Genomic DNA, 23,118 nt, shown 5'->3' with positions numbered 1-23,118 from the left:
AAACCGCTACACAAAACCGCAAAATGCTAGCTGAAACGCTACAGAAAAAGAAGAAAAAGCGTTTCAAAATCTGCTAGCATTTTGCGGATCTGCTAGCGGTTTTTGGTGTGCACCAGGCCTATGAGTATCTTACCCTACAGCATACTTCAGTTAAAGCAATGGCAAACGATTTTGTTTGCATAAGGGTGAAGAAACAATAGCAAAACCCTTAACTTTAAGCAATATTAGAAGAGCTCCACTGCATACTCTTCGCCTGGAACCCGTAACCATGCACATTAAGCCATACGTGTATGCAACACACTACAATATCTGGACATTTTTAAAGTCAGCTAAACTAGCCAGCCGAATAATAAAAAAAAAAATTTTTTAGTAGCTCTATGCCAAATGGGTACTTACGCCGTTTCTGGGAGACGGCCTGCAGACAAGCAGTAACAATATCACAATTTTTTTGTAGCTTGTGCTGGAGTCGGTCCTTCTGCTTCAATTGGCGCAGCAGCTTGGCAGACTGGACGTCAGTACGACGCTTTATTTCTCCTCGTATGGTTCTCAGCTCATTGCAATCTATAGCAAAATTACAAAACAAATGCATAATGGGAAAATATTAACTTGCAGGCAATAAGCATTATCCAACTGGGTTAGCATGCACGCTTAGCACAGGTTTGGGCTTCAAAATTAAACAGAACACTGGAGAGAAATGTAGGCCCTTTGTGTATGGACTGAAGGTTAGAAATATTGACAAACTTACCTAGCAGCAGTCATGTGATCCTCCTCAGTTTGGATAGGGAAGCTTTGCACAGATCTGCTAATGGCAGACCCTTCCCCCATGATCATTTAATTATTTACTGGTGTCGGTGTAGGGATGTAGTCACCGCAATAAATGATTGGTTTGGGATTTTCAGATGACCACTGCTAGGCAAGTATAGAAACTTTTTTACCCTCACTAAAACCTACCCAAGGCTATATTGTTATTTCCATTTAGTGCAGGCCTAAACCAAAGGGTCAGTTTAAAAAGATCAACACTAAACAACATGTTGCCTCCTTGAAATAGAAGGTGTTTGCAATAATTCAGCTTTAAGTGAGCAAGTATGGTTTTCCATGATGCATCACTCCCAAATATGCAATTCATCTCTTTATGCCCCTGAAAGCCAGACACATCCAGAACCGCCAGCTTACACATTTTACAGAGCCAGCAGTTCTGGATGTGTGCCTGGCTTTCAGGGGCATAAAGAGATACATGTCATATTTGGGAGTGGTGCATCATGGGATGCGTCACTCAATTCAAGTTGGTTTGCATGGCTGTCTTCCCAGAAGGAGGCCTCTTATAAAGGTGATGCACAAGTCTGTAAACAGTTTGTTGAAGACAAAGAAGACTAAGATACAAGGATTAATGAAATAATGTCCTGTTGTCTGATGAGACAAAGATAAAATGTATTTGGTTCAGATGGTGTCAAGGTGTGTGGTGACAACAAGGTGAGGAGTACAAAGACAAGTGTGTATTTTCTACAGTCAAGCCTTGTGGTGGGAGTGTCATGGTGTGGAGCTGCAAGAGTGCTGCAGGCACTGGGGTACTACAGGTCATTGAGGGAACCATGAATAATGGCATTCATGGTTCCCTCAACGAACAGTAGTACCCCAGTGCCTGCATCACAAATGCAGCTCCACACCATGACACTCCCACCACAAGGCTTGACTGTAGAAAATACACACTTGTCTTTGTACTCCTCACCTTGTTGTCACCACACACCTTGACACCATCTGAACCAAATACATTTTATCTTTGACATACTGACAGAGCAACATCCCATCCTTTGGAAAACTAGTCCACAGGGAAGAATTCCAACATGATAAAGTCCCCAAGCACACCTTAGACGAGGAGAGGAATGAACAGCACAGAGGCATGTGGATATGGCATGAATATACCTCTAGCATGTGCTAAATACATTTTGGGAAACTTTACATGGATAGATGGATAGAAAGGGGTACTCCCCTCAATAGGAGGAAAGCCTCTGGATAATCCAGCAGCTTCCTCCATCCTCCACTGGCCCGTTCCAGCTCTTCATGAGCTTACGCCAAAGCCCAGTTAGGTCCATGCTACTGCGCAGGGGCCACATGCTTCAGGAGTCTCACTGCTGAAACGGCCTGGCTGAGGAGAATGGGGAAGCCTCTACAGGATCCAAAAGCTCCCCTCTCCCGAGTCAAGCATTTTTAATTTTTAAATATAATAGGTTTACTTTAAAATGAGAAATAAGAAATCCCTTCAGTCCAGATCCATATATTTATTTATTGCACATATTTTAAACCGCTTCCTTTCAGTTTAGCTGCTTCACACTGATTGTAACAGCCTGCCGAGACCGTGCCAAGGTTTCCTGACAGTCACACAGTTTATGCAGATGTGTAAATGAAACATCCACCGTGGCTGTTCTGTGCGCCTAATTATTCATGCAGGAAATACTTGTGCCCATTTGTGCTGAAATGCAAGCCCTGCAAACACTTCTCCTGGGTTTGCTTACTGGATACATGTTCTTATTTTACTTACAGAATTATTTTTCAGCACCTGGCAAGTGAAAAAGTATTAAAAAGCAGTTAGTTCAAACCTGGTTTTCTTAACCTGTATTGTGTGAAAAAGATCAGGCTCTGCTATGCATAACGTTATGTGTATTGCACATGATCCACTTTTTACATTTTACATGGCATGCCAATCTGACTTTCTGTGCAAATGTCAAATGAAGCTCGGTTAAAATGAGTGGCAGACAGTCAATTGTCCAAAGTGGATAAGAACATTGGATTGTGTTAACCCGAGAAGTTTAAATGAAAATGTGAGTTATAAAAGGTGGCCATACATCAGACGATTGGCGGCCAACCGACCATCTGATTATCATAATCTAAAATCTGATAAAAATCGGTGCTGCCAGGTGCATGCCTGACCAACAATGTGACCAATTTCAGGCCAAAATTGGTCACATTAATCGGCTGGATATGCTGCAAGATGTAGGTCCAATTTGCTTGATCGGGTGCGTGGCGGTAACAGCGAGCGATATTGGAACGATATCCCTGTGCACGCTGTACATTACCTGTCTGTGGCCTCTGCATGCACCGGGCTTCCCCCACTGTCCATACACATGCACCATACACACGCGCCCTTACTAGGCAAACACATGGGGTATGTGTGTATACATAACGGAGGGAGCCCAGAACAAACGGAGGCCGCAGACAGGTGATGTATAGCATGTGCTGAGCACCGGGGGGCACATTAAACATTAGGGCAGACAGTATCAGCGAGGCGGTCGGATGCGGCATCACATGGCCGATTGCTGATCAATTTTAGCATGAAACTGATCAGGAATTGGCCTGTGGTGTATGGGCAGCTGACAGATCTCTCTCTAATAAGATTCAGAGAGATATTTGTCTCTTGGTCGAATCTGCCCTTAAGTGGTTTCTCTTGATTTATTGCAGGAAAGAATAATGATATGGATTATTTATGTTGCAGGGAAGGTAGGATGACCCCTCCACTGTTTATTGCTGTGTAGATGGTATAGCAGTTCCCTGTATAGGAATTGTATACAATTGATAGTCAAACCTTGCACGTAAAAGTCCACATTGGGTGGGACTTCCTGTATGGGTAGTCCTATATAAGGGGTGGTAGTTGTGGGTGGTGATACACCTCAGGAACGGTCAGTGCACCCCTAATGTGTGTTCAGTTTCTCAATAAACTACAAGCAAGTTTGAAGTCTGTGGAGCGACTGCTTCTAAAATATAATGGATTGACAGGTTTTCAGGAGTGATGATCCTGCGAGAGAAAAGCATTGGCGGGAGCTACCTAGCCAAGGTATAGCACTATTTGAGGTTCAAGGTAGTTGTGGTTGATGAAAACTGAAATAGTCTTGTTTTGAACAACACCAAAAAAAATGTGTGCAATACTGACAAGATTATAGCAATTTGTGTTAGCAAGAGTACAATTTTACTTTAATAAAGGAACCAGATGTGTGAGACCTATGGAAGCTGCCATATGTATTTCCTTAAAGAGAACCGGAACTGAAAATAAAAATTTAAAATAACCACAGAGGTCATACATACCTCCGATGTAGTCTACTCCTCAATCTCTTTCGCCTCTCCTGCGTCCCCCATTTGTCCACAGTGATCAATGGAATTCTCCGTCCTCCATTTTAAAAATGGCCATTACCCCATAACAGCTTCCTGGTCAGCACACTGTTAAACTGTAATATCACCCACTTGAGCCATAGGGAAACATCGACATTACCTTGCACATTCAGTACAATGGAGAGAAGCAACTAGTGGTCGGCACTACATGGAGAAACTGCCCATTAGGTTAGACAGGATAGACCCAAATTGACACCTATGGTCCCATCTGCGTGCTCAGGATGAAATGGCACGGCAGCAATTTTGAGTCACATAGACAGAATGGAAACATCCGGCAGTGCAGTAAATGGAAGTTGTGTTTAACCCAGACTGTTCAAAACAGGGTGCAAACAGCAAACAGTTCAAACGTAAGAACAATACAGTCCTACCATAGGTGTGTGGATGGCAGTGGGCGCAGGGTGTGTTACGGGCAGCCTGATGGCCGTTTCGCACGGCGGGGCTTCTTCTAAGGCTTGACCAGTGGTATCACACCCTGCGCCCACTGCCATCCACACACCTATGGTAGGACTGTATTGTTCTTACGTTTGAACTGTTTGCACCCTGTTTTGAACACAGTCTGGATTAAACGCAACTTCCATTTACTGCACTGCCGGATGTTTCCATTCTGTCTTTGTGACTCAACCTTGCACATTCAGTTGTAACTGACAGCAACTGGTATATTTCAGTTCTGACAAAATATTGTCAGAACTGGAAGGGATCACTGTAAGAAGAAAATGGTGAGCTGAGAGGAACTGATGGCGAGGTAAGTATGTAATATTCATTTGCAGCTACGTCATGTGTTTATTTTAAATAATTTTACTCACTTCAGGTTCCCTTTAAGCAATTCCAGTTGCCTGGCAGAGTTGCCGATCTTTCTGGTCAGTAAGGTCTAATGCTGGGCATACACCGCGCGATAATGCGCCGGTATCGAGCCAGCGGCTCGATGCTGGCGTCTCCCCGCCGGCGCTCCTCATCAGCCGCTCGATTCCCCGCTATTGTCCGCCCGCGGGGAATATATCTGGCAGGTCATCGGACCTGTCGGATATTATCAATCGAGCCATCAGCGGCTCGATCGATAAGGATACAAACTACCGTGTATGCCTAGTCACACACCTGAAACAAGCAAGCTTGTCAGATTTGTCATAGACCACTGATCTGCATGCTTGTTCAGGGTCTATGGTTTAAAGTATTAGAGGCAGAGGATCAGCAGGACATCCAGACAATGTGCATTTAAAAAAAGCAAATAAACATGTCAGCCTACCTATCCATCTCACCTCGGGTTCCCTTTAAATGGGGCACTTGTTTCCTGAGAGAAACAGCTCTCAAGATAGTGAAAAATATTGGTCAATGAAGAATAAAATGTACAAGGACAAGCGTGATAAATGTCCTTTATTGTGTACTTACAGACACAGTTATGCTTTATTTGGGAATGAACATGTACTGAGGCCAGAAATGTACGTAAGGTAGAACACTGGCACAACAGGACTCGTGTTCTAGCAACGTCCTTGATCTCGCTACAACCCACTGTGCTTCAATGCAAAAGAAATAAAAATAAAGCTGTAAGCAACATAATGGAAATTCTCAGTAAACAGCCACCCACCTAAGAGAAGGAAAAGCATAGCTGTTAGCTTTGTTCTACTCTGCATTTATTTTTTCAGTCAGGCTAATAGGAAGTATTAACATTTATCATATGCAGTCAGAATGTGTCAGGTTAGGTTAATACTATGCCATGGCTAGGACCATCTTTAGTGTAAATTTCACTTTTATCTTACAGGCTTAAAGGATACCCGAACTGACATGTGACATGATGAGATAGACATGTGTGTGTATGTACAGTGCCTAGCACACAAATAACTATGCTGTGTTCCTTTTTTTCTTTCTCTGCCTGAAAGAGTTAAATATCAGGTATGCAAGTGGCTGACAGGAAGAGACTATAATGTGACCCTCACTGATAAGAAATTCTCCTTTTTACCGCTTTCTTGCTCTCAGAAGCCATTTTCTGCTAGGAAAGTGTTTTACAGTTGGAATTTCTTATCAGTAAGGGTCACACTGTAGTCACTTCCTGTCCGAGTCAGGGCTGAGTCAGCCACTTACATACCTGATATTTAACTCTTTCAGGCAGAGAAAGAAAAACTGTACATACTCATGTCACATGTCAGTTCGGGTATCCTTTAATACAGCAGTTTAACAATGAGGTCACAGAAAAACAAGCACATGAAAAACAGCTGTATAACTGACGTGCATTCACCTGTTCCTAAAAACCATAATTCACTAAGGAACCAACATGAGCACAACTCAAAAGCAGAAAAATTGAATTTTTAGCGATTAAATGTTAATTATGTGCTTCCAAAGTAAAATATGTTAAATTGTGAGTTTCCACAGCAACCAATCATAATTTACGTATCAAATTTCACATGTCAAAGTAGAAGAATGTGATTGGCGTCATTGAGTAACAATGGAAAATGTATCTGTGTTCTGTAGTTTTTCCTGCAGAAATAGGAAGCCAAGTGAAGCTGAGCTGTATGCCATATAAATGCATAGCGGATGGAGTGTTGTACTTCAAGGGGTCTTGAGAATAAAACCAATCAAGTGTAAAACAAATTACTGGGCATTGCATACCTGCCCCTGCTTCAGGCGGAAAGTACATTATCTTAATCACAGGATAAATCAAGGCTCCTGACAAACATATGGTGTCCTTCAACACATCTGATGTCATGGTTACAGGAACAAAATTCTCAGAAGAATCAACCTTGACAATACAGTATATTTATCAATAGGGAAACACAACAGTCTAACATTCAATACGTGTCAGAACATTTTCAAAAATAAAAAAAAAAGTCTTCCGTATGTGCTTGATTTATAATAGCCTGAATGAGAGTTTTATATGACAATAAGAAATGAAACGCAATAGTCTGTATTGTATCTATCTCTGGGATACAAATGGCTGGGTGACTAGAGCCGCTATGCATATTTGGGGGAAGGGGGATCCTGAGAGAGACTCTCAGACATCCCATTTCACCTGCGTAGTCAGTCTCAAATTTTCTTTACATTTGTGGGGAAAAAAAATAAAAAATTGTAAGTTGCTAAGGTGATTTGTAATGTAAAGGGGATGTCAGACATTTCTCAGAAGTGAAGGTGTGGATATCTGGAGGAATCCCAATCAATCAGGCCTTCCAGTTTCCACCACAAGTCACTCCCCTAGGGTCTGTCTCCATAGGTGTTGGGGTATTTCGTGTACAAGCAAAAAGGGTGCCCCACACATTTGGATGCCGGAAATAGCCGCAGAATATCGGTAAATGTACCAATACTAATTTGCAGTGCTAATTCAGATAGTAAAATATCAAAGATACCAATATGTCACTACAGCTAAAGCGAACCCTATTGTCACACAGAACCCTCCCCCTGTACCGATGCCTAACCATAACACCCCCCCCCCCCCCCCGATATCTAACCGTAACCACCCCTGTCCTATGCCCTTACCCTAACAGACACCCCCTCATTTTTGTCAGGTATACAGTCTTCTCACAGCCAGAACTGCTCTGCATGGGCGTTGCCAGCCTGCCGGTGGGGATATCAAAGCAAACAGATGAGAGGAAGTGTTAGCTGACTACTTCCTTTTTCATTGTGGTTTAAAAGGGAAAAAACATTTTGGGCTCGTTTCAACTATTGCGGTGCGGAATCGCCTGGATTCCACCGCTGATAAAATAGCATGCGGATGCGATTCCCCATGCGTTTTTGCAGCAAATTCGCATGCGAATTCGCATAGGTGAGGGTATATGCGATTTTAACCATGTCACTGCCTGTGTGAATTTACATCGGTACCTATGCGAATTCGCATGCAAATTCGCAGCAAAAAACGCATGGGGAAAACGCATGCGATTTCCCTATTAAATACATTGCATGCGATTCGCATGCATTCCACTCTCAGGAGAATTCGTTGGCTCTTTTGTGCGTTTTTTCACCGCTCAAAAAAAAAACGCACATCACCAATGCAACAGTGGAAACAGGCCTATTCACTTGCATACCATGTGCGAATCCGCATGCGTTGGATGCATGCGGATTCGTGATAGTGGAAACGAGCCCTTTGTATTTGGTATCAGAATGGATTTACTTTGCTGTAATTACTTAAAGGGTAGAAAGTCCACAACAAATGTGCAGTGAGAGAAGGTGAAAATATAAAGCACCCCTCATTATGGCGTCATAAATAAGCCCCAGGTTTATAAGCCTTACGTGGAGGTGGGGCAGTGGGCACCTTTTTGTTTTCTCACAGAGATCAGATTCACACTCTTGATGGCTTAGGCCCCGGTCAGACTGCAGAACGCGGACCGCAACGCATGCGGACCGCAACGCGTACGAACGCACGCCATCCGTGTTCGTATGCGTTGCGTGGCTGATCCCATCACTGAAAAGTGAATGGGACAGCCACGCGTTTTTACAAAAAATGCGTGCAGCATGCGTTCCCGGACCGCACAGGTCCGGAACGCATGCAGTGTGAACATCAGACATTGCACTCTATGCAATGTCTGATGTCGTGCGTGTCGGCCACCTGCACGCGTTTCCAAGACGCGGCTGGAAACGCGTGCAGTGTGAACAGGGCCTTATTATACCTGCTTGGCCCGATTAAAAAAAATCAATAAACTGTAAAGTAGCCTAGGTGCCTGCCAAGTAGTTAATCTTTTATTAGCATGAGATTAAAGTCTCCCACGTAGCATAGCATTTAAATATGCATGTCTTTTCCTAAGGCCTTGTATATAACAAATTCCTGCCAACTACTAATGCACCTTTTCACTTGTGCTTGTGTTCTAAGCAGCCACAATGTGAATGTGTTATAAATGAAACCTATAATTATTTTACAGTCGCCTTAATTAAATTCTGCAGTGCTGCTATAAAAGAGCAGGTAGGAAAGGGAAAGTGCTGCAGTAATTAAAGCTGCCTCCCCTCTCCTCAGCACATGTTCTTGCATTATAGCTCCTCACAAACATGCCTCTTCACACACCAATAGTATTCCCTGAAATACACTGAGGTATGACTTTCCACCCTCCCATTGGAGGATCACGTCAGCAGCAGAATGTCAAGATAAGGTATGGAAATATGCAGCTCTGTTTTGTGTGGGTAATAATTGTTCATAAGCCTCTGTCAGTGCAGAGGCCAGAAAGAGAAGAAGCTTATATATGCATTAAGCAGAGTTCCCCAACCCTGTCCTCAAGACCCACCAACAGTGCATGTTTTGCAGAAAACCCCAACCATTCACAGGTGGGGCAATTAGTGTCTCAGCAGAACTGATTAACTACCGCTGTGGATTCCACAAAACATGCACTGTTGGTGGGCCTTGAGGACAGGGTTGGGGGAACACTGCATTCCAGTATGGGCCACACATGCGAGTTAACATGGTAAGGCAGGGATCGCAAAATTGCATGTAAAGCTTTCCTATGGGCTGGCTGCGTTTTCTTGAAACCTCTGCAATGGTGTGGAGCAAAAGAAAAAAAAACCCAAAAAACCTGCACTAATTTTTCACACAGCACATGCGATGCCTTGTTGAAAATAAAAAGAGCCTGCGTTCAATTTTAGACCAACACACAGATCATGCGGAAAATCGCTCCCTCCCTAAAAGAAAAGATATGTCCACAAAAAGCTGAAAATCATTATTTAATGAGATAATTAAGTTCAATATCCTATACCAACTACCAGTAATTCTGCTTACCACCAATAAAGCTTTTAACATGCTTGGTTATATAGCTTTGCATACAATATGCTTTTAAACGGTCTGTGGCCTGGGACCCACTACAAGTCGCAAATGGCAATCACTGCCGTTTTGAATTAGCATTTTGTAAGCGATTTCATGAGCATTTTACGTCAATTTAGGTAGCATATTTTTTTTCAAAAAGGTGTAGGCATTTGCCAGCTATTGTGATTTCAATTCTGATTGGTCATTTCAAATTTTTTTTTTTTACAGTAACTCAAAAGCACACACAAAATATACAGCATCGCTATGTGTATATACTTTACATTGGAGGGCAAAAACTCCCAAAATGTTGCATGTCCTGCGATTGGCCTAATCACAATCGCTCAAGTGGAATCAGTCCCATCCAGTTACATTGGCAAAGCGTTTAGGGAAAGCGCTATCGATTTAAAGCAATCCCATTAAAAAAATGCTCTAGTGGGTTCCTACTCTGAGAGTTCATAAGCTTGAGGCCTCTTTCCCACTAAGACGTTGCGTTAGATGCAACGTTAAGGTCGCATAACGTGCCTCTAACGATCGCTCTCTTGTCCCCCAGGGGGACAGCCGTGTCACACGGCTGTCCCCAGTGCAGCGCTGCTGCTGATCGCAGCGCTGCACAGAGTAAATAGACGGCGATCACGCCGTCTAACAGTCTCCCGCCGCTCAGAGACTGAAGGAGGGGCGGAGCTCCGCCCCCCAAGCAGGAGATGCGCGCGCAGCCTGCGCACGATCTCCTGCAAAACAGAGCCCCAGGACTTTACGCCAATTGGCGTTAGGCGGTCCTGGGGCTGCCGCCGCGGCCACGCCTGCCGGCGTGACGCGGTCGGCAAGAAGTTAATTAGCCATGTGGCTGGCCGCAATAGCGGACTCTCCCCTCCTCCTCCAACATTACTGAGCATGTGCAAACAGGCTAACGCGGCTTAGCCGTGTATAACGTACTGCATGCAGTACTTTCCACTTAACGTGTAGCATTAAGGCCCATACACACATCGGATTTCCGTGGACGGGTTTGAACGTCCCGTCGTTCGCCCGCTAAATCGGGCGTGTGTACAGACTGTCGTTCGCTTGATAAGAGTGAGTCAAACTCACTCTTATCAAGCGAACGACAGTCTGTACACACGCCCGATTTAGCGGGTGAACGACGGGACGTTCAAACGACCCGTCCACGGAAATCCAACGTGTGTATGGGCCTTTACAATGTACACTGAACTGCCCATTGATTTTTCATTACTGTGAGTTGGGCTGCGTTACAGGCTGCTTTAATGTGCGCCTGTAACATCCCACTGTGAAAGCAGCCTGAAAGTGAACCTGCCCCGAAGGAAAGAAAAAGTTTCACTTACCTGGGGCTTCAACCCCCCCCCCCCCCCCACCTCCCCCCCCTCCCTCTGCAGCCGTCCTGTGCCCGGGCCGGTGCTCAAAGATCCTCCGGTCCCCTGCAGCAGCTTAGTTTTGTTTATGCTAACTGATCAGTCAGCGGGCCACTGCGCTCCCATCAGTGAGGGTATGTTCACAGGGGTCAGTTACATAACATACACGTTATAATGACTGTGAACGGCAATGGAGACTGGCCATAGACTTTAATACAAAGCCTGCATGCAGTGAGTTAGAATAAAGCGATTCATTACTGTGAGCAGCCCCATAGAACTGTATGGGCAGCGAGTTGACACGCAAAATTTTTCTGCAGCGCAACTGACCACTGTGAACATGGCCTCAGAGCATCCCGCACAGGCGCATAAGAAAAAAACCTTATACTGCACAGGACGTTCTCGCAGACAGGAGCACAAACGAGGACGTGCACAGTCGGTCCGCGCAGGGGCCACCGACAGAAACAAAATGAAGCCATGGTGGGGGACCCGAGGATTATTGAGGACCGGCGTGAGCACAGGATGGCTACAGGAGGATAGTAGAAGCCCTACAGCAGAGAATTTTATGTGTGCATCAAACACCAAGTTAAGCCTGACAAATCTGGCTTTGCAAATTTGGCCAAATCGGCTAATCACGAGACTTTGCTCATGCAAATATGCATTTGCTTTCGCATGCCAAAATATGAAGGGTCTAAAACTAATACCGCAAAAGCGGTTGCCCTGTGTGGATTAGTTCATGCTGCATTTGCACTATTCAGGAGCGCCACGGGGAGGCTCCCCAATGCCCCCGTACAACCGGGGAGCCATGGGGTTCCAAGCCCTCTCACTGCTCGGAAACCACACAGCGGCACCCCATAGGGGGGAGGCTTGGAGCTGCAGGCGACCCCTCCAAGCGTGGCCAGCACTGGGAAGAGCTGCTCGCACCCACCTTCCAAAATGTAAAAACAGGCACTTACCTTTACGTCCATTGCGTTCTGCTACAGGAGCACGACTTGGGAGCAACACATGAGATAGGAGTGAAGCATGGGCCACCCCAAGCTTTGTATCCCAGGGCTGGGTTTCAAGCAACACACTCCAGGTGGGGAGGGGGGGGGTGCGGAGGACAGGCACAGACCGCCTGCTCCAGGGCTCTCACCACCTAGAACAAACCATCCACCACCCGTCTCCAAAGGGGTGGGGGGCCTCCACGTGGCGCCCCTGGATAAGTGCTAATGCAGCATGAACGTATCCTCGCAGGGCAAAATTTTGCCGTGTAATTCGTTGAAAAACCCTGCACATTCTGGCAAGCGAAAGCAAATACAAGTTTGCATGAGCTATGCCTCTTGATTAAGCCAAACTTGCTAGGCTAGAAATATCAGGTTTCACTCGGTGCTTGATGCACACACCCTTCTGTGTTGGCTAGTAGAAGCCCCCGGTTAATGAACCATTTTCTTTCCTTTGGTTTAGGTTCACTTTAATACTGATCATTTAAATAAAATGAGCCACTTGTATTGAATTTTTCCCTACATAGAATAGTACTGAGAGTGTGGAAAGCTCTGTAGTCCATGGCAACCAATCTGTCTTCAGATTACTGAGCTATATGAAGATCGTCAATGTGAAGCAAATTTTATGCAGTTTGGAATCTGGGCCAAAACCAATTCCAGAATGTTGGCTGGAATAATTAGCATCTTGTTGACCATCTCTATGGTGGATAAATGTTGCCCAAAGTTTACCCTCCATCACTTACCCTGCTTCTTTCAGCAGTCACATCCGCATTCTATACATCACATACATGACAGCTGGGATGGCTACAGACGGCAGCAAGACATGACATCTGAGGAGGGATCACACTTGTGTGCAGGAACCGCAGACGAGTCACCACAAACTTTTTGCCACACTATTGGGTATTTTTGTGTGTGTTTTAAAGCATGCAATTTTTTTAAGACAGGGAACACACTTGTCTCAGTTTTCTGCGCGCGTTTTCCTGCATACTTTTTTTACACATCAAGTGTGTTTCTATGCAGGAAAACATGCGTGTTTTTTCACAGCAGCTGATGTAATGATAGAGAAAACTGACAAAATGTGCAGAATCAACATATTAAGAACAACATATTAAGTGTGGACTAGCCCATTGATTAACATGAGTTCTCAGTTTTTCTGTGCAGAAAACGTGCACGAAAACAGTCAAGTGTGTTCCCTGCCTTACAGTAGCCATTGGTTTTAACCACTTGAAGACTACAGTGCTAAACCCCCCTAACGACCAGCTTTTTTTTTTTTTTTTTTTTTTGCAGCACTGGGCTGTGCAGGCTTTTAGCCTCCTGCACAGCCCAGCTTAGAAGCCCAGCGATCGGACTCACCTATTTTTGTCCCTAAGGTGACATGCCGCCGGAGGTGTCCGATCGCTGCGGCACTTTTTTTTTTTTTCTCCTCAGAGGCTCTGGTTAGTGCCATCGCCCTCCCTCTCCTTCCTCCCCCCACCCCACCTACAGCATTGAACAGGACGGCGATCTGTCCAGTTCCACCTAGGCTAATGCCTATGAGAGTCCGGGGATCGCCGATCTCGTACAACGCTGCCGGAGACTGCAGTGCTGTACAGATGTAAACAAAGGGGATTTCCCCTTTCGTTTACAAACAGCCTGCTAGCCGCGATCGGCGGCTAGCAGGCTAATCACAGAACTCCGCTCCGTGAACGGGCAGGAAACGATCGCGCATGCGCATGGCCGTTCCCTGGGAAACTGCAACTACAGGACTTGACACCAATTGGCGTTAGGCATGCGTTATGCAGAAAAGTAGTAGAGCATTTTTTTTCCCCACATGCGTCTCTGAACTACGGGCAAAAAAATGCTGCAGATTTTTACAAGTGTAACCTCCTACCCAGGGCCGGATTTCTGGAAAGGCCACAAAGGCCCAGGCCTTGGGCAGCTGCAGTTCAAGAGGGTACCTGGGTGTGAAATAGAGGCTGCTACATATAAAACAAAGAAGGCTGCAAATGGAAATGGGGAGTAACACATAAAAAGTGAAGTTGATACCCAAGGGAGCAGTAAATGAAAGAAAGGGGTGCAGGTCTAGGAATGTACACATGTGGAATAGGAGGGGCACTACTGCACATGCACAGAGGAGTACATTTGAAATCGGCGCCGGTAAACTTGGGCGCAGGATACAGCGGTATATAGCTGATCCTGCTTCTACACAAGTCCTGGCCGTGTTAATTACTATTCCCCCTCCAGGCCGACATGGATAGTGGGGGAATGAAATAATTCGGCTTCCAGCGATTGCTGGAGGCCGAATTATTATGTTTTTAAGCAACTTCGGCTCCGTCTTCTGATGGAGCCGATGTTACTCACAGAGCGCTTCAATAGGAATGATTCCTATTGAAGTCTATGGAGTCGCCGGCTGCACCCAAATCCAGCAGCGCTGAACAGCACTGCTCCGTGCACAGAGAGCCCCGACATGCTTAGCCTAGGAGTGGAAAAAGTTTAAATCTGGCCTTGCCCCTAACTCAAGGGAGCAGGACAGGTAACTAGAACAGGACAGCTGTGTCCCGCCTCAAGGGAGCAGGACAGGTAACTAGAACAGGACAGCTGTGTCCCGCCTCAAGGGAGCAGGACAGGTAACGAACAGTACCAGCCGTGTCCTGCCTAGTTGCATTACTCAGCATTGGAGGGCGGGAAGCACACTTGTAAAAGGACATAATGGGACACCTGTTATCCATGGCTGGCCATGCTATCTTTGCTACTAGAGATGGACAATGAGATGCAAATAATCCTGACTTGCATACATGCCTAATGGTGCGTACACACATGCGACTATAGTCGTTTGTAACGATCGTTCCCCGATCTTTACCAACGACGATCGTTACAAAAAACGAACCACCGACTATTAAGGCAAACGACGAACGAGCCAAATCGCTACAAAAGAAAGTTCTGTCTCGGCGGATTTTAACCAACGACGATCGTTTGCAAAAGTAGTACATCGTTGGAAACGATCGTTCGTACTAGGCTTGACATGCGCATTTCACTATTTCTCCATGGAACTTCTCATTTTTATGCGCAGGCGCAATAGTTGCTTTCTGTGATGTAACGTTCGTTCTAACGATCAGATCGTTACACACATTTTAAAACTACCTTTACTTAGGTCGTTCTTTCATCAATTAAAAGTTCGTTCGTCGTTCTTAACGAACGATCGTTGTCGCATGTGTGTACGTAGCATAATACAACTTTATATGCAGCTTGGAATGGGCCATTTATAATCAAATTAGGCCTCTTTTCCACAGACTGTTGATAGGCAGTGAATTGCGTCTCAAACTATCACAAATGCTCACTGCAGCCTGGCAACTGCTTGCTGGGCACACAGTTCAACAGTCCATGGAAAAGAGGCCTTAGATTGGCCATTTCCAAGCTGTGTACAATGTGAATTTTATTTGCATGCATGCCAGAGGTTGGGCACCAGTAGAGGGAGGGTTTTGTGTGAGAGTAGGAGTTAGGCGATAATAAGATGCTAGTAAAATATCAGCAATCTTTACCAGCATCATATTTGCTGTAAGTAGTACAAAATCAGTACTTTTACTAATATCCTACTGGCGGCCATCTCAGGCGACCTTTTTATGTGTATCACCTCATCTATTATAAAAGGTTTTGTAGTGTATAGCCACCTTATCTTAGGCCTAGTGCACACCAGAGCGGTTCTGCTGCGGTTTGCGATCCGCTTGCGGGTGCGGATTCGCTAGGGTGATGTATTTCAATGGGCTGGTGCACACCAGAGCGGGAGGCGTTTTGCAGAAACGCATACTCCCGGGCTGCTGCAGATTTTGGATTGTGGATGCGTTTCTGCCTCAATGTTAAGTATAGGAAAAACGCAAACCGCTCTGAAAAACGGCACTTCAGAGCGGTTTGCCAGGCGTTTTTTGTTACAGTAGCTGTTCAGTAACAGCTTTACTGTAACAATACATGAAATCTACTACACCAAAAACGCTTCACAAAACCGCAAAATGCTAGCTGAAACGCTACAGAAAAATAAGAAAAAGCGTTTCAAAATCTGCTAGCATTTTGCGGATCTGCTAGCGGTTTTTGGTGTGCACTAGGCCTTAGTCTCCAACTCAAATCCATTACACAGGTAATGAGGTTAAACACCTTCATGACTTCCAAACAGTAAAGCCATAGGATTAAGCCTAGCGCAAAAACATCCAGTGGTGGACTGGTTCACACTATGGGCTCTATTCTCAAAGACTTCCCGCATGCGGTAAAGTACATGCGGGAAGTTTGCACCCAAAATACCGGCAAGTTGGGATTCTCAAAATGTTCCGCATGTTTTTTCCGCATGCGGAAAAAGTGTGATAAAAGTGCGGGATTCATGCGGGAAAATTTCCGCAAAAGTCGGTATTTTCCGCAATAAAAGATCAATTCTCAAAGATGTTCAGGCGCATCATTTCTTCGTTAATTACCGAATTTTTATCACCTACAAGTAGTAGGTGATATATTCCGCATCCCATTGACTTTAATGAAGTGTGGAGGCTTAAGGGCTGTGCTTGGTGGACTTTAACTTTTTTTTTTTAAACACTTTTTCATGCGACCTTTTTACCGCATGATTCCCGCATGAATAATGCCTGTTTCCGCATCTTTTTTCCCGCATGCGGAAAACATGCGGAAAATATTAGTGAATGTGGAAAAAATGCGGAGTTTACCGCCGGCGGGAATATAGCGGTAACATTTTGCGGAAAATTTGGCTCTTTGAGAATAGAGCCCTATGAGTGCTTTCTAAGCGCTAGTGATTTGAAAAGCTCTTGCTAATGTAATGCTATGGGTGATTTCTGTAAAATCACATTGCCCATGTGACAACACACACTAAGGCCTGGAACCCAACACAACGCTATCACTAATCGCAATCGTTTTGTATGAGCAGTTTGTAAGCGATTTCATGAGCGTTTTAGGGAGCGATTTTAGAAAGTGTAAACAATTTGCCAGCGGTTGTGTAGCCATTAGCGGTTTCAAGTCTGATTGGTCCTATCATTTATTTTTAATTTTGTTACAGTGTACATTAACTTTAAAACGCTAGCAAAATCGCTCCATGCAAGTTTTGATGAGCGACTACACCAGTGATTATATACTTTAAATTGAAGCGCTAACGCTAACAAAATGCTGCATGTCCTGCGCTTGCGATATTGGGAATCGCAAACGCTCCAGTGGAAGTTGGCACACCTGTTAACATTAGCTGATCGTTTTTGGAAATCGCTAGCGTTTTCAAGCGCTCCCTCAATGCTCTGAAAAGCACTCGTTGGTTCCAGCCCTTAGGACTCATTCACACTACAAGAGCTTTCTAAGCGCTAGTGATTTTAAAAGCTCTTGCTAATGTTATCCTATGTGTGTGTTTACACTGGAGCGATGCAATTTTGTAGGATGATCAGCTCTGCTGAGACACCAGTTACCTCACCTGTGCATGTTTGTGGATTTCTGCAGAACTTACTTTTGGAGGACCTCAAGAACAGGGTTGGGGGAACTCTAAATTTGGTTTTAGGTTTGCTTTAAAGGGCAACTGAAGTGAGAAGAATGTGAAGGATGCCATATTTCCTTTTAAACAATACCAGTTGCCTGTCAGCCCTGCTGGTCTATTTGGCTTCAGTAGTGTATGAATCACTACAAAAAGAAACAAGCATGCAGCTAATCTTATCAAATCTGACAATAAAATATTAGAATCACCTGTTCAGCTGCATGCTTGTTCAGGGTCTATGGCAATTAGTATTAGAGGCAAAGGATCAGCAGTATAGCCAGGCAACTGGTATTGCTTAAAAGGAAATAAATATGTCAGCCTCCATATCCCTCTCATTACATTTGTCATTTAAGCACAGCAGAGCCCACAAACGGCCTAAGGAGTTGGCCTGCTCCACTGCGAGTACTGCTGACGATTTGTGCCAGTTACTTGAGTTCCGATAGCCATGACTCTTCTATAGTATGAGAGCTTACCCCAACAAACTTTCATGGTATTTAAAATCTGTTGGCTTGCGTGCTACACGGATAGGGTAAATTTGGTCAGTGATTGGCCAATCACAATTGCATATGTGTATGACAGCTAGATATGCAGTCTATAAATGCCATTCGCCTGTGGTTTTTTTGTTTGTTTTTTTGGTGCAGTAATTGATTCCCCTCATGCAAGTGCCAATTCATGTACAAGTTGTCCATAATGACAGGCTAGGAAACTGCAGTAGCAATGGCAGCTCCCATATGTTGGTCGAGAAGGCTTTACATTAACACATTGGAGAATGTTGGACAGAACTTTTACCTATACCCCGAAGAGAAGGATTAGGCTGTTCTGAAGCATCAGATCTCCACGTTGCCAGACAGGTTATGTGATCAGATCATGCAGCCAGCCAGGCTCACTCACCTTTCTGCCTGAGGAACTGTATACGATGCCTGCGGCTCCGATGCTCTGAAAGCTCCAGCAGGAATCCAGATTCCGGGTTACTTCTGCTTAGAAAAGCGTCTGAGCCTGAGGCTTCTGTTGAGCTATCCACACTGTCCTGATAGCGCCATGTTCCAGATTCAACTCCACCACGGTATGTGTCATACAGTTCTGTCAGCAGACCATTCACCAGGGATGACGTGCGGCTCCGACCCTCCTGACAAGCATTTAGGTTGGCACTGTCAGCACTACCTCTACCACTGGAGTGCTCACTAGGCAGCACCCCAGCCTCACCGTTTTCAGAGTGGGGCAGTGGCCAGCCCACTGGATATGCACTAGGCCACAAACCCAAGTTCTGTATGGAGGCAGATTCCGAATAATTAGTGCTGGTAAATGCATCACTGTCATCATCTATGCATAGCTCCTCATAAACGGTTTCATCCGTGTTTCCATCAGATAACTGTGAAGACATGTTTCCAGTACACGACTGTATCATCCACAGCAACAGAAAAAATAGTAGTATGCTAAAGGCCACAAAGTATCCATACCTGGCTTAGTTTTTGCCAGCAACCTGCCAACTGCTCCAACATTCTGGCATAGTAAGAAAGAGTTCCGGGACTGTACTATTCACATTACAGGGAGTGGAGGCACTTTTCACTTACATAAATTCCCTGCAGTTCTTCTTTATTTGTTTTTTTCTTTCCACCCTCTACCTTAGAATGGTGCAAACCTGCCTGGTAAGTTTCTCAGTGACTCGTCCAGCAGGTGAATAAGAAGTATGACGTCTCCAGTCGTTCCACCTGCAGCAGCTTGCAGGCATGCTTGTCAGCTTTCCCAGTTCACTTAACAGGATGGGTGGGGTGAAAGGGATAATAAAGACACAGGAACACAGCAAGGCATTCACAATTTACTCCCAAATTGAGTCCTGTCCTGTGTGATAAGAAGCATCAATTCAATTTGTCCAGATTAAATATATTCAGTGTCTGCTGAGAGATTTTCTTCCTTCACATAAAGCTCATGGCTGTAACCTAGAGTGCAAATAACAAAATAAAACAAGTGTAATAAAAGTAGGCACATGCAAACTAGTATCTTGCTTTGTCAGTGGGATCTGGTATTTCCTGCATCCAGCACAAATGTTCTGTGAAGTTTCCCATGCAAAGCTTCATATCCTGTCTTTAGCACACATAAGCTTTTCACATACAGTATGCAAGCATAAGCATGAAGGATAGTGAAAGAAACACGGTAAGGGCACATTACAGTTTACCTGACTTACTAGAAGCTTCTGCGAGGCACACTGGTAGCCCAGGCAGCTCCCGCTCTGCAGGCTTCTGTGAGTGTCACATGGATACTGAGCAGCACCCCACAGAGAAGTTCGGTGAGGCGGAGCCACGCTGGTATGTCAGGGAAGGCCACACAGCTGCCACTGTGACCAGGATTTGGGAATCATACACAAAGCCACAACATGGCAAATACTTTAATGATCTCTGTATTTGTTTCATGGTATCATATGCTACAATGTCACAAGGTGAGAAGTACACAGCATTTGTAAATATTTTAAAACGATCATGATGCCTCAACAAATTCAGCCAGGTTATTAAAAGCTGTTCATTACTTGATTAACATTGAAGAGGATTTCTTTTTAAACATAAGGGTGCGTACACGTATATCATTTTTATTGGCCAATTTTACCATTCCATGTCGTATGAAAGCAGCTTACCTACACAATTTAAAATCTGTGAGGCCACATTTAAAAAAGGGGGACGCTGCGTTATGTTTTGTGTATAACAGGAACGCATCGCAATGGGATGAAAAGTCGCATCACGCTTTGCGTCCACGTTAAATCACATACAGGAGAAGCAAACAGTAAATGAAAAGTATGCTTCACTGTACCTGTTAACGCACTGCATGCAGAGAGTTATCATTCCACATGCCGTTGTACCGCAGTGCACCTGCCACACTGTGAACGTCACTATAGGTCGTGCATTGCCATGCAGCAAGCTGCATTACAAAGCGGCCATTATGCCACACCGGCAATGCACCACTGTAAATGAGGCCTGAGCCCTCATACTACATGGAAGTGGTAAAATTGGCCAATGAAAATTGGATGTATATACGCACCCTTGTTTTCTTCTTTTCTCTTTTTGTTTAGTGGACCTGTACACTTCATGTTTACTGAGCACTTGAGATGTGATCTGAGATTTGGCTTTCCCGTTTTTCCTTCACAATAGGAGGCTGAGCTGTGACTTTGTACAGAGCAATTTAGATACTACTTGGAGCAAATGATTGATTAAGGCTGGGTTCACATATGACAGCATGAAAAAGTAGCATTTTAGGAGCTCGTGTTTGCGATTTGCTATTGCGTTTTTACCGCGTTTGCAGCAGATGAGTTTTCCGTCCGTTTTAATGCGTTTGTGGTTCGTTAATGGAAAACGCATATGCATTTTGTATGCATTTTTTTTACATTTATGCAAATCACTAGGAAGACAACAGGAAGCAGAAGCACAAAAAACGTATGAAAAAACGCATGAGAAATGCAATGCATATGCGTTACCACAGACTTTCATTATGTGTGTTTTGGCAGCCAGCCTGCTTATTATGCAACACTACCGGCGTCTGCGGAACACTTACTGTAAATCGCAAGTTCAACGCTGGTACTTCTGCATCCCATAGACTAACATTGCTGCATGAAACGTAGCGTTTCCAGCTCCGCAAGCGTTTCTGCCATGTGTGCACCCGGCCTAACTGAATGCTGAGCCTAGTTTTGCACTGGGGAATTGCATTGCACATCCTGTAAAACAGGATGGCGACACAGGGGAAAAGTGCGTTACGTCTGATGGGAAGCATACAGTATATAAAAAGCATGCATCACTGTAACTGTAAATGTGCGTGTTGTCCAGTACATAACATCATACCTCGTGTTATTCCAACGGGGTCCTAACACCCCAATGTGAATATAATACAGTATAAGTGCATTGCATTGCCATGTAATTATATTGTCCAACACAACGTGTCAGTGTGACCTGTACCATTGTAACGGACACTGTGTTTTGCGCACTGTAATGTGGTGCAATTCAAACTCTATAAACAGTTCACACCTCATTGGTTGCGCTGCAATGCAACTGATTCTGTTGCTACAATGCAGAACATTCAGTGTGTTGCTAGAAGCACATACCCTGACACATTGGGCTTGATTCACAAAGTGGTGCTAACTGTTAGCACGCCTGTGAAAACCCCCTTAGCACGTCTAAATGAGCTTTTTCCGCGCTAATTTGCGCGTGAACCGCATCGCGCGCAAAGTTATGCGTGCAAAACTTTACGTGTGCACTGCACAGAGCGCTCCGCGCGAAGTGCCCATTAAAGCCTATGGGACTTAGCACACACATAGGACTTTGCGCGTGCAAAACTTTGCGCGCGGTACTTAGCGCGCGATCTGATTGAGAAAACCGGTGCTAACCTACTTAGCACCCTGGTTAGCGTGCCTAAAGACTTTAGACGTGCTAGGTAGGTTAGCACCGCATAGTGAATCAAGCCCATAAAGTACAATGTTATGCCGGGAATACACGATGCGTTTTTGCGTTCGTTTTTGCCGTCGTTTTCGCTTTCGATAGATTCTACTCTCGATTCACTGCTCGATTCCCCTCTCGATTCCTTATCTTTTCTTATCAATTACATTCACTTGAATGAGGAGAATCGAAACGAAAGTAGAATCGACTAGATCCGACAGGTTGGAATTTATCTATCGAACCCATCTATCTAAAGTAAAAACTTAAGGTGTATTCCCAGCATTATGGTGGCCATTAACAATACAATCACCAGGGAGATCGGTCGTCTCCAAACACTGCAGTAATCGATCAGATACTATTGGTTGTGCCCATTAATGGATGAATTCCTGCTAACCAATTTGATCTGATTAATATATTCAACCAGTTTTTCGCCCGCGCTCTTGCCAGAATAAAACACACACAGAACACACACACTTTCAATTATAATTGGCCAACCACTGACCAATTTTACCATCTACATGTAGTATGAGGGCCAGCAGATTTTGCATACGTAAAGCTGGGTACATACAAAATAAAAGTCTTTGAAAAATGAAAGGTCAAAGATAATCTGCAGATAATCTTTGTAAAAAAAAAAGTTCACAGAAGACCTCCAAAGATGCAGACAAAAGATATTTATCTCTCAATCTTTCAGATCCATCCCAGTGAATCTGATCTGTTCATAACAAGGTGTATATGAGATCTGCAGATGTTTCTTAACTTTTATGTGCACAGGCATGTGGGAAAAATAAGGAAGTAAATAAACTATGGATGCATTTTGCAGAACTGATCTTTTGAATCTACAGGATCTAGAGCAGGGGTCTCAAACTCAATTTACCTGGGGGCCGCAGGAGGCAAAGTCAGGATGAGGCTGGGCCGCATAATGCTGGATACACACCATGAGGTTCCGCGTCGAATGCGTCCGTCGATACGCGTCGATTCGATTATTTCCGAGCATTTCCGAACGAATTTCGATGATTTTTAGGTC

General features: G+C 44.6%; 1 protein-coding gene across 3 annotated transcripts in view; it reads right to left on the bottom strand.

Annotated features, from left to right (window-relative positions):
- Positions 1-19,940, bottom strand: part of TBC1D30 (TBC1 domain family member 30) — a 70,710-nt gene extending 50,770 nt beyond the window's left edge. For 2 of the 3 annotated variants that reach the window (XM_068276750.1, XM_068276752.1), the window contains exons 1-3: positions 19,856-19,940; positions 18,574-19,619; positions 397-561 (exon numbers count right to left, since the gene is read on the bottom strand). In XM_068276750.1, the coding sequence (XP_068132851.1) occupies positions 397-561; positions 18,574-19,087 (679 nt within the window). In that variant the 5' untranslated portion in view covers positions 19,088-19,619; positions 19,856-19,940. The remainder of the gene's footprint in view (positions 1-396; positions 562-18,573; positions 19,620-19,855) is intronic. The other variant, XM_068276751.1, reaches the window with a different exon arrangement.
- Positions 19,941-23,118: the final 3,178 nt, after the last annotated feature.

Source organism: Hyperolius riggenbachi, chromosome 3, assembly GCF_040937935.1.
Source record: "Hyperolius riggenbachi isolate aHypRig1 chromosome 3, aHypRig1.pri, whole genome shotgun sequence".
Classification (NCBI taxonomy): domain Eukaryota; kingdom Metazoa; phylum Chordata; class Amphibia; order Anura; family Hyperoliidae; genus Hyperolius; species Hyperolius riggenbachi.
Note: the sequence above shows the minus strand (reverse complement) of the source record. Positions and strands in the feature narration are given on the sequence as shown.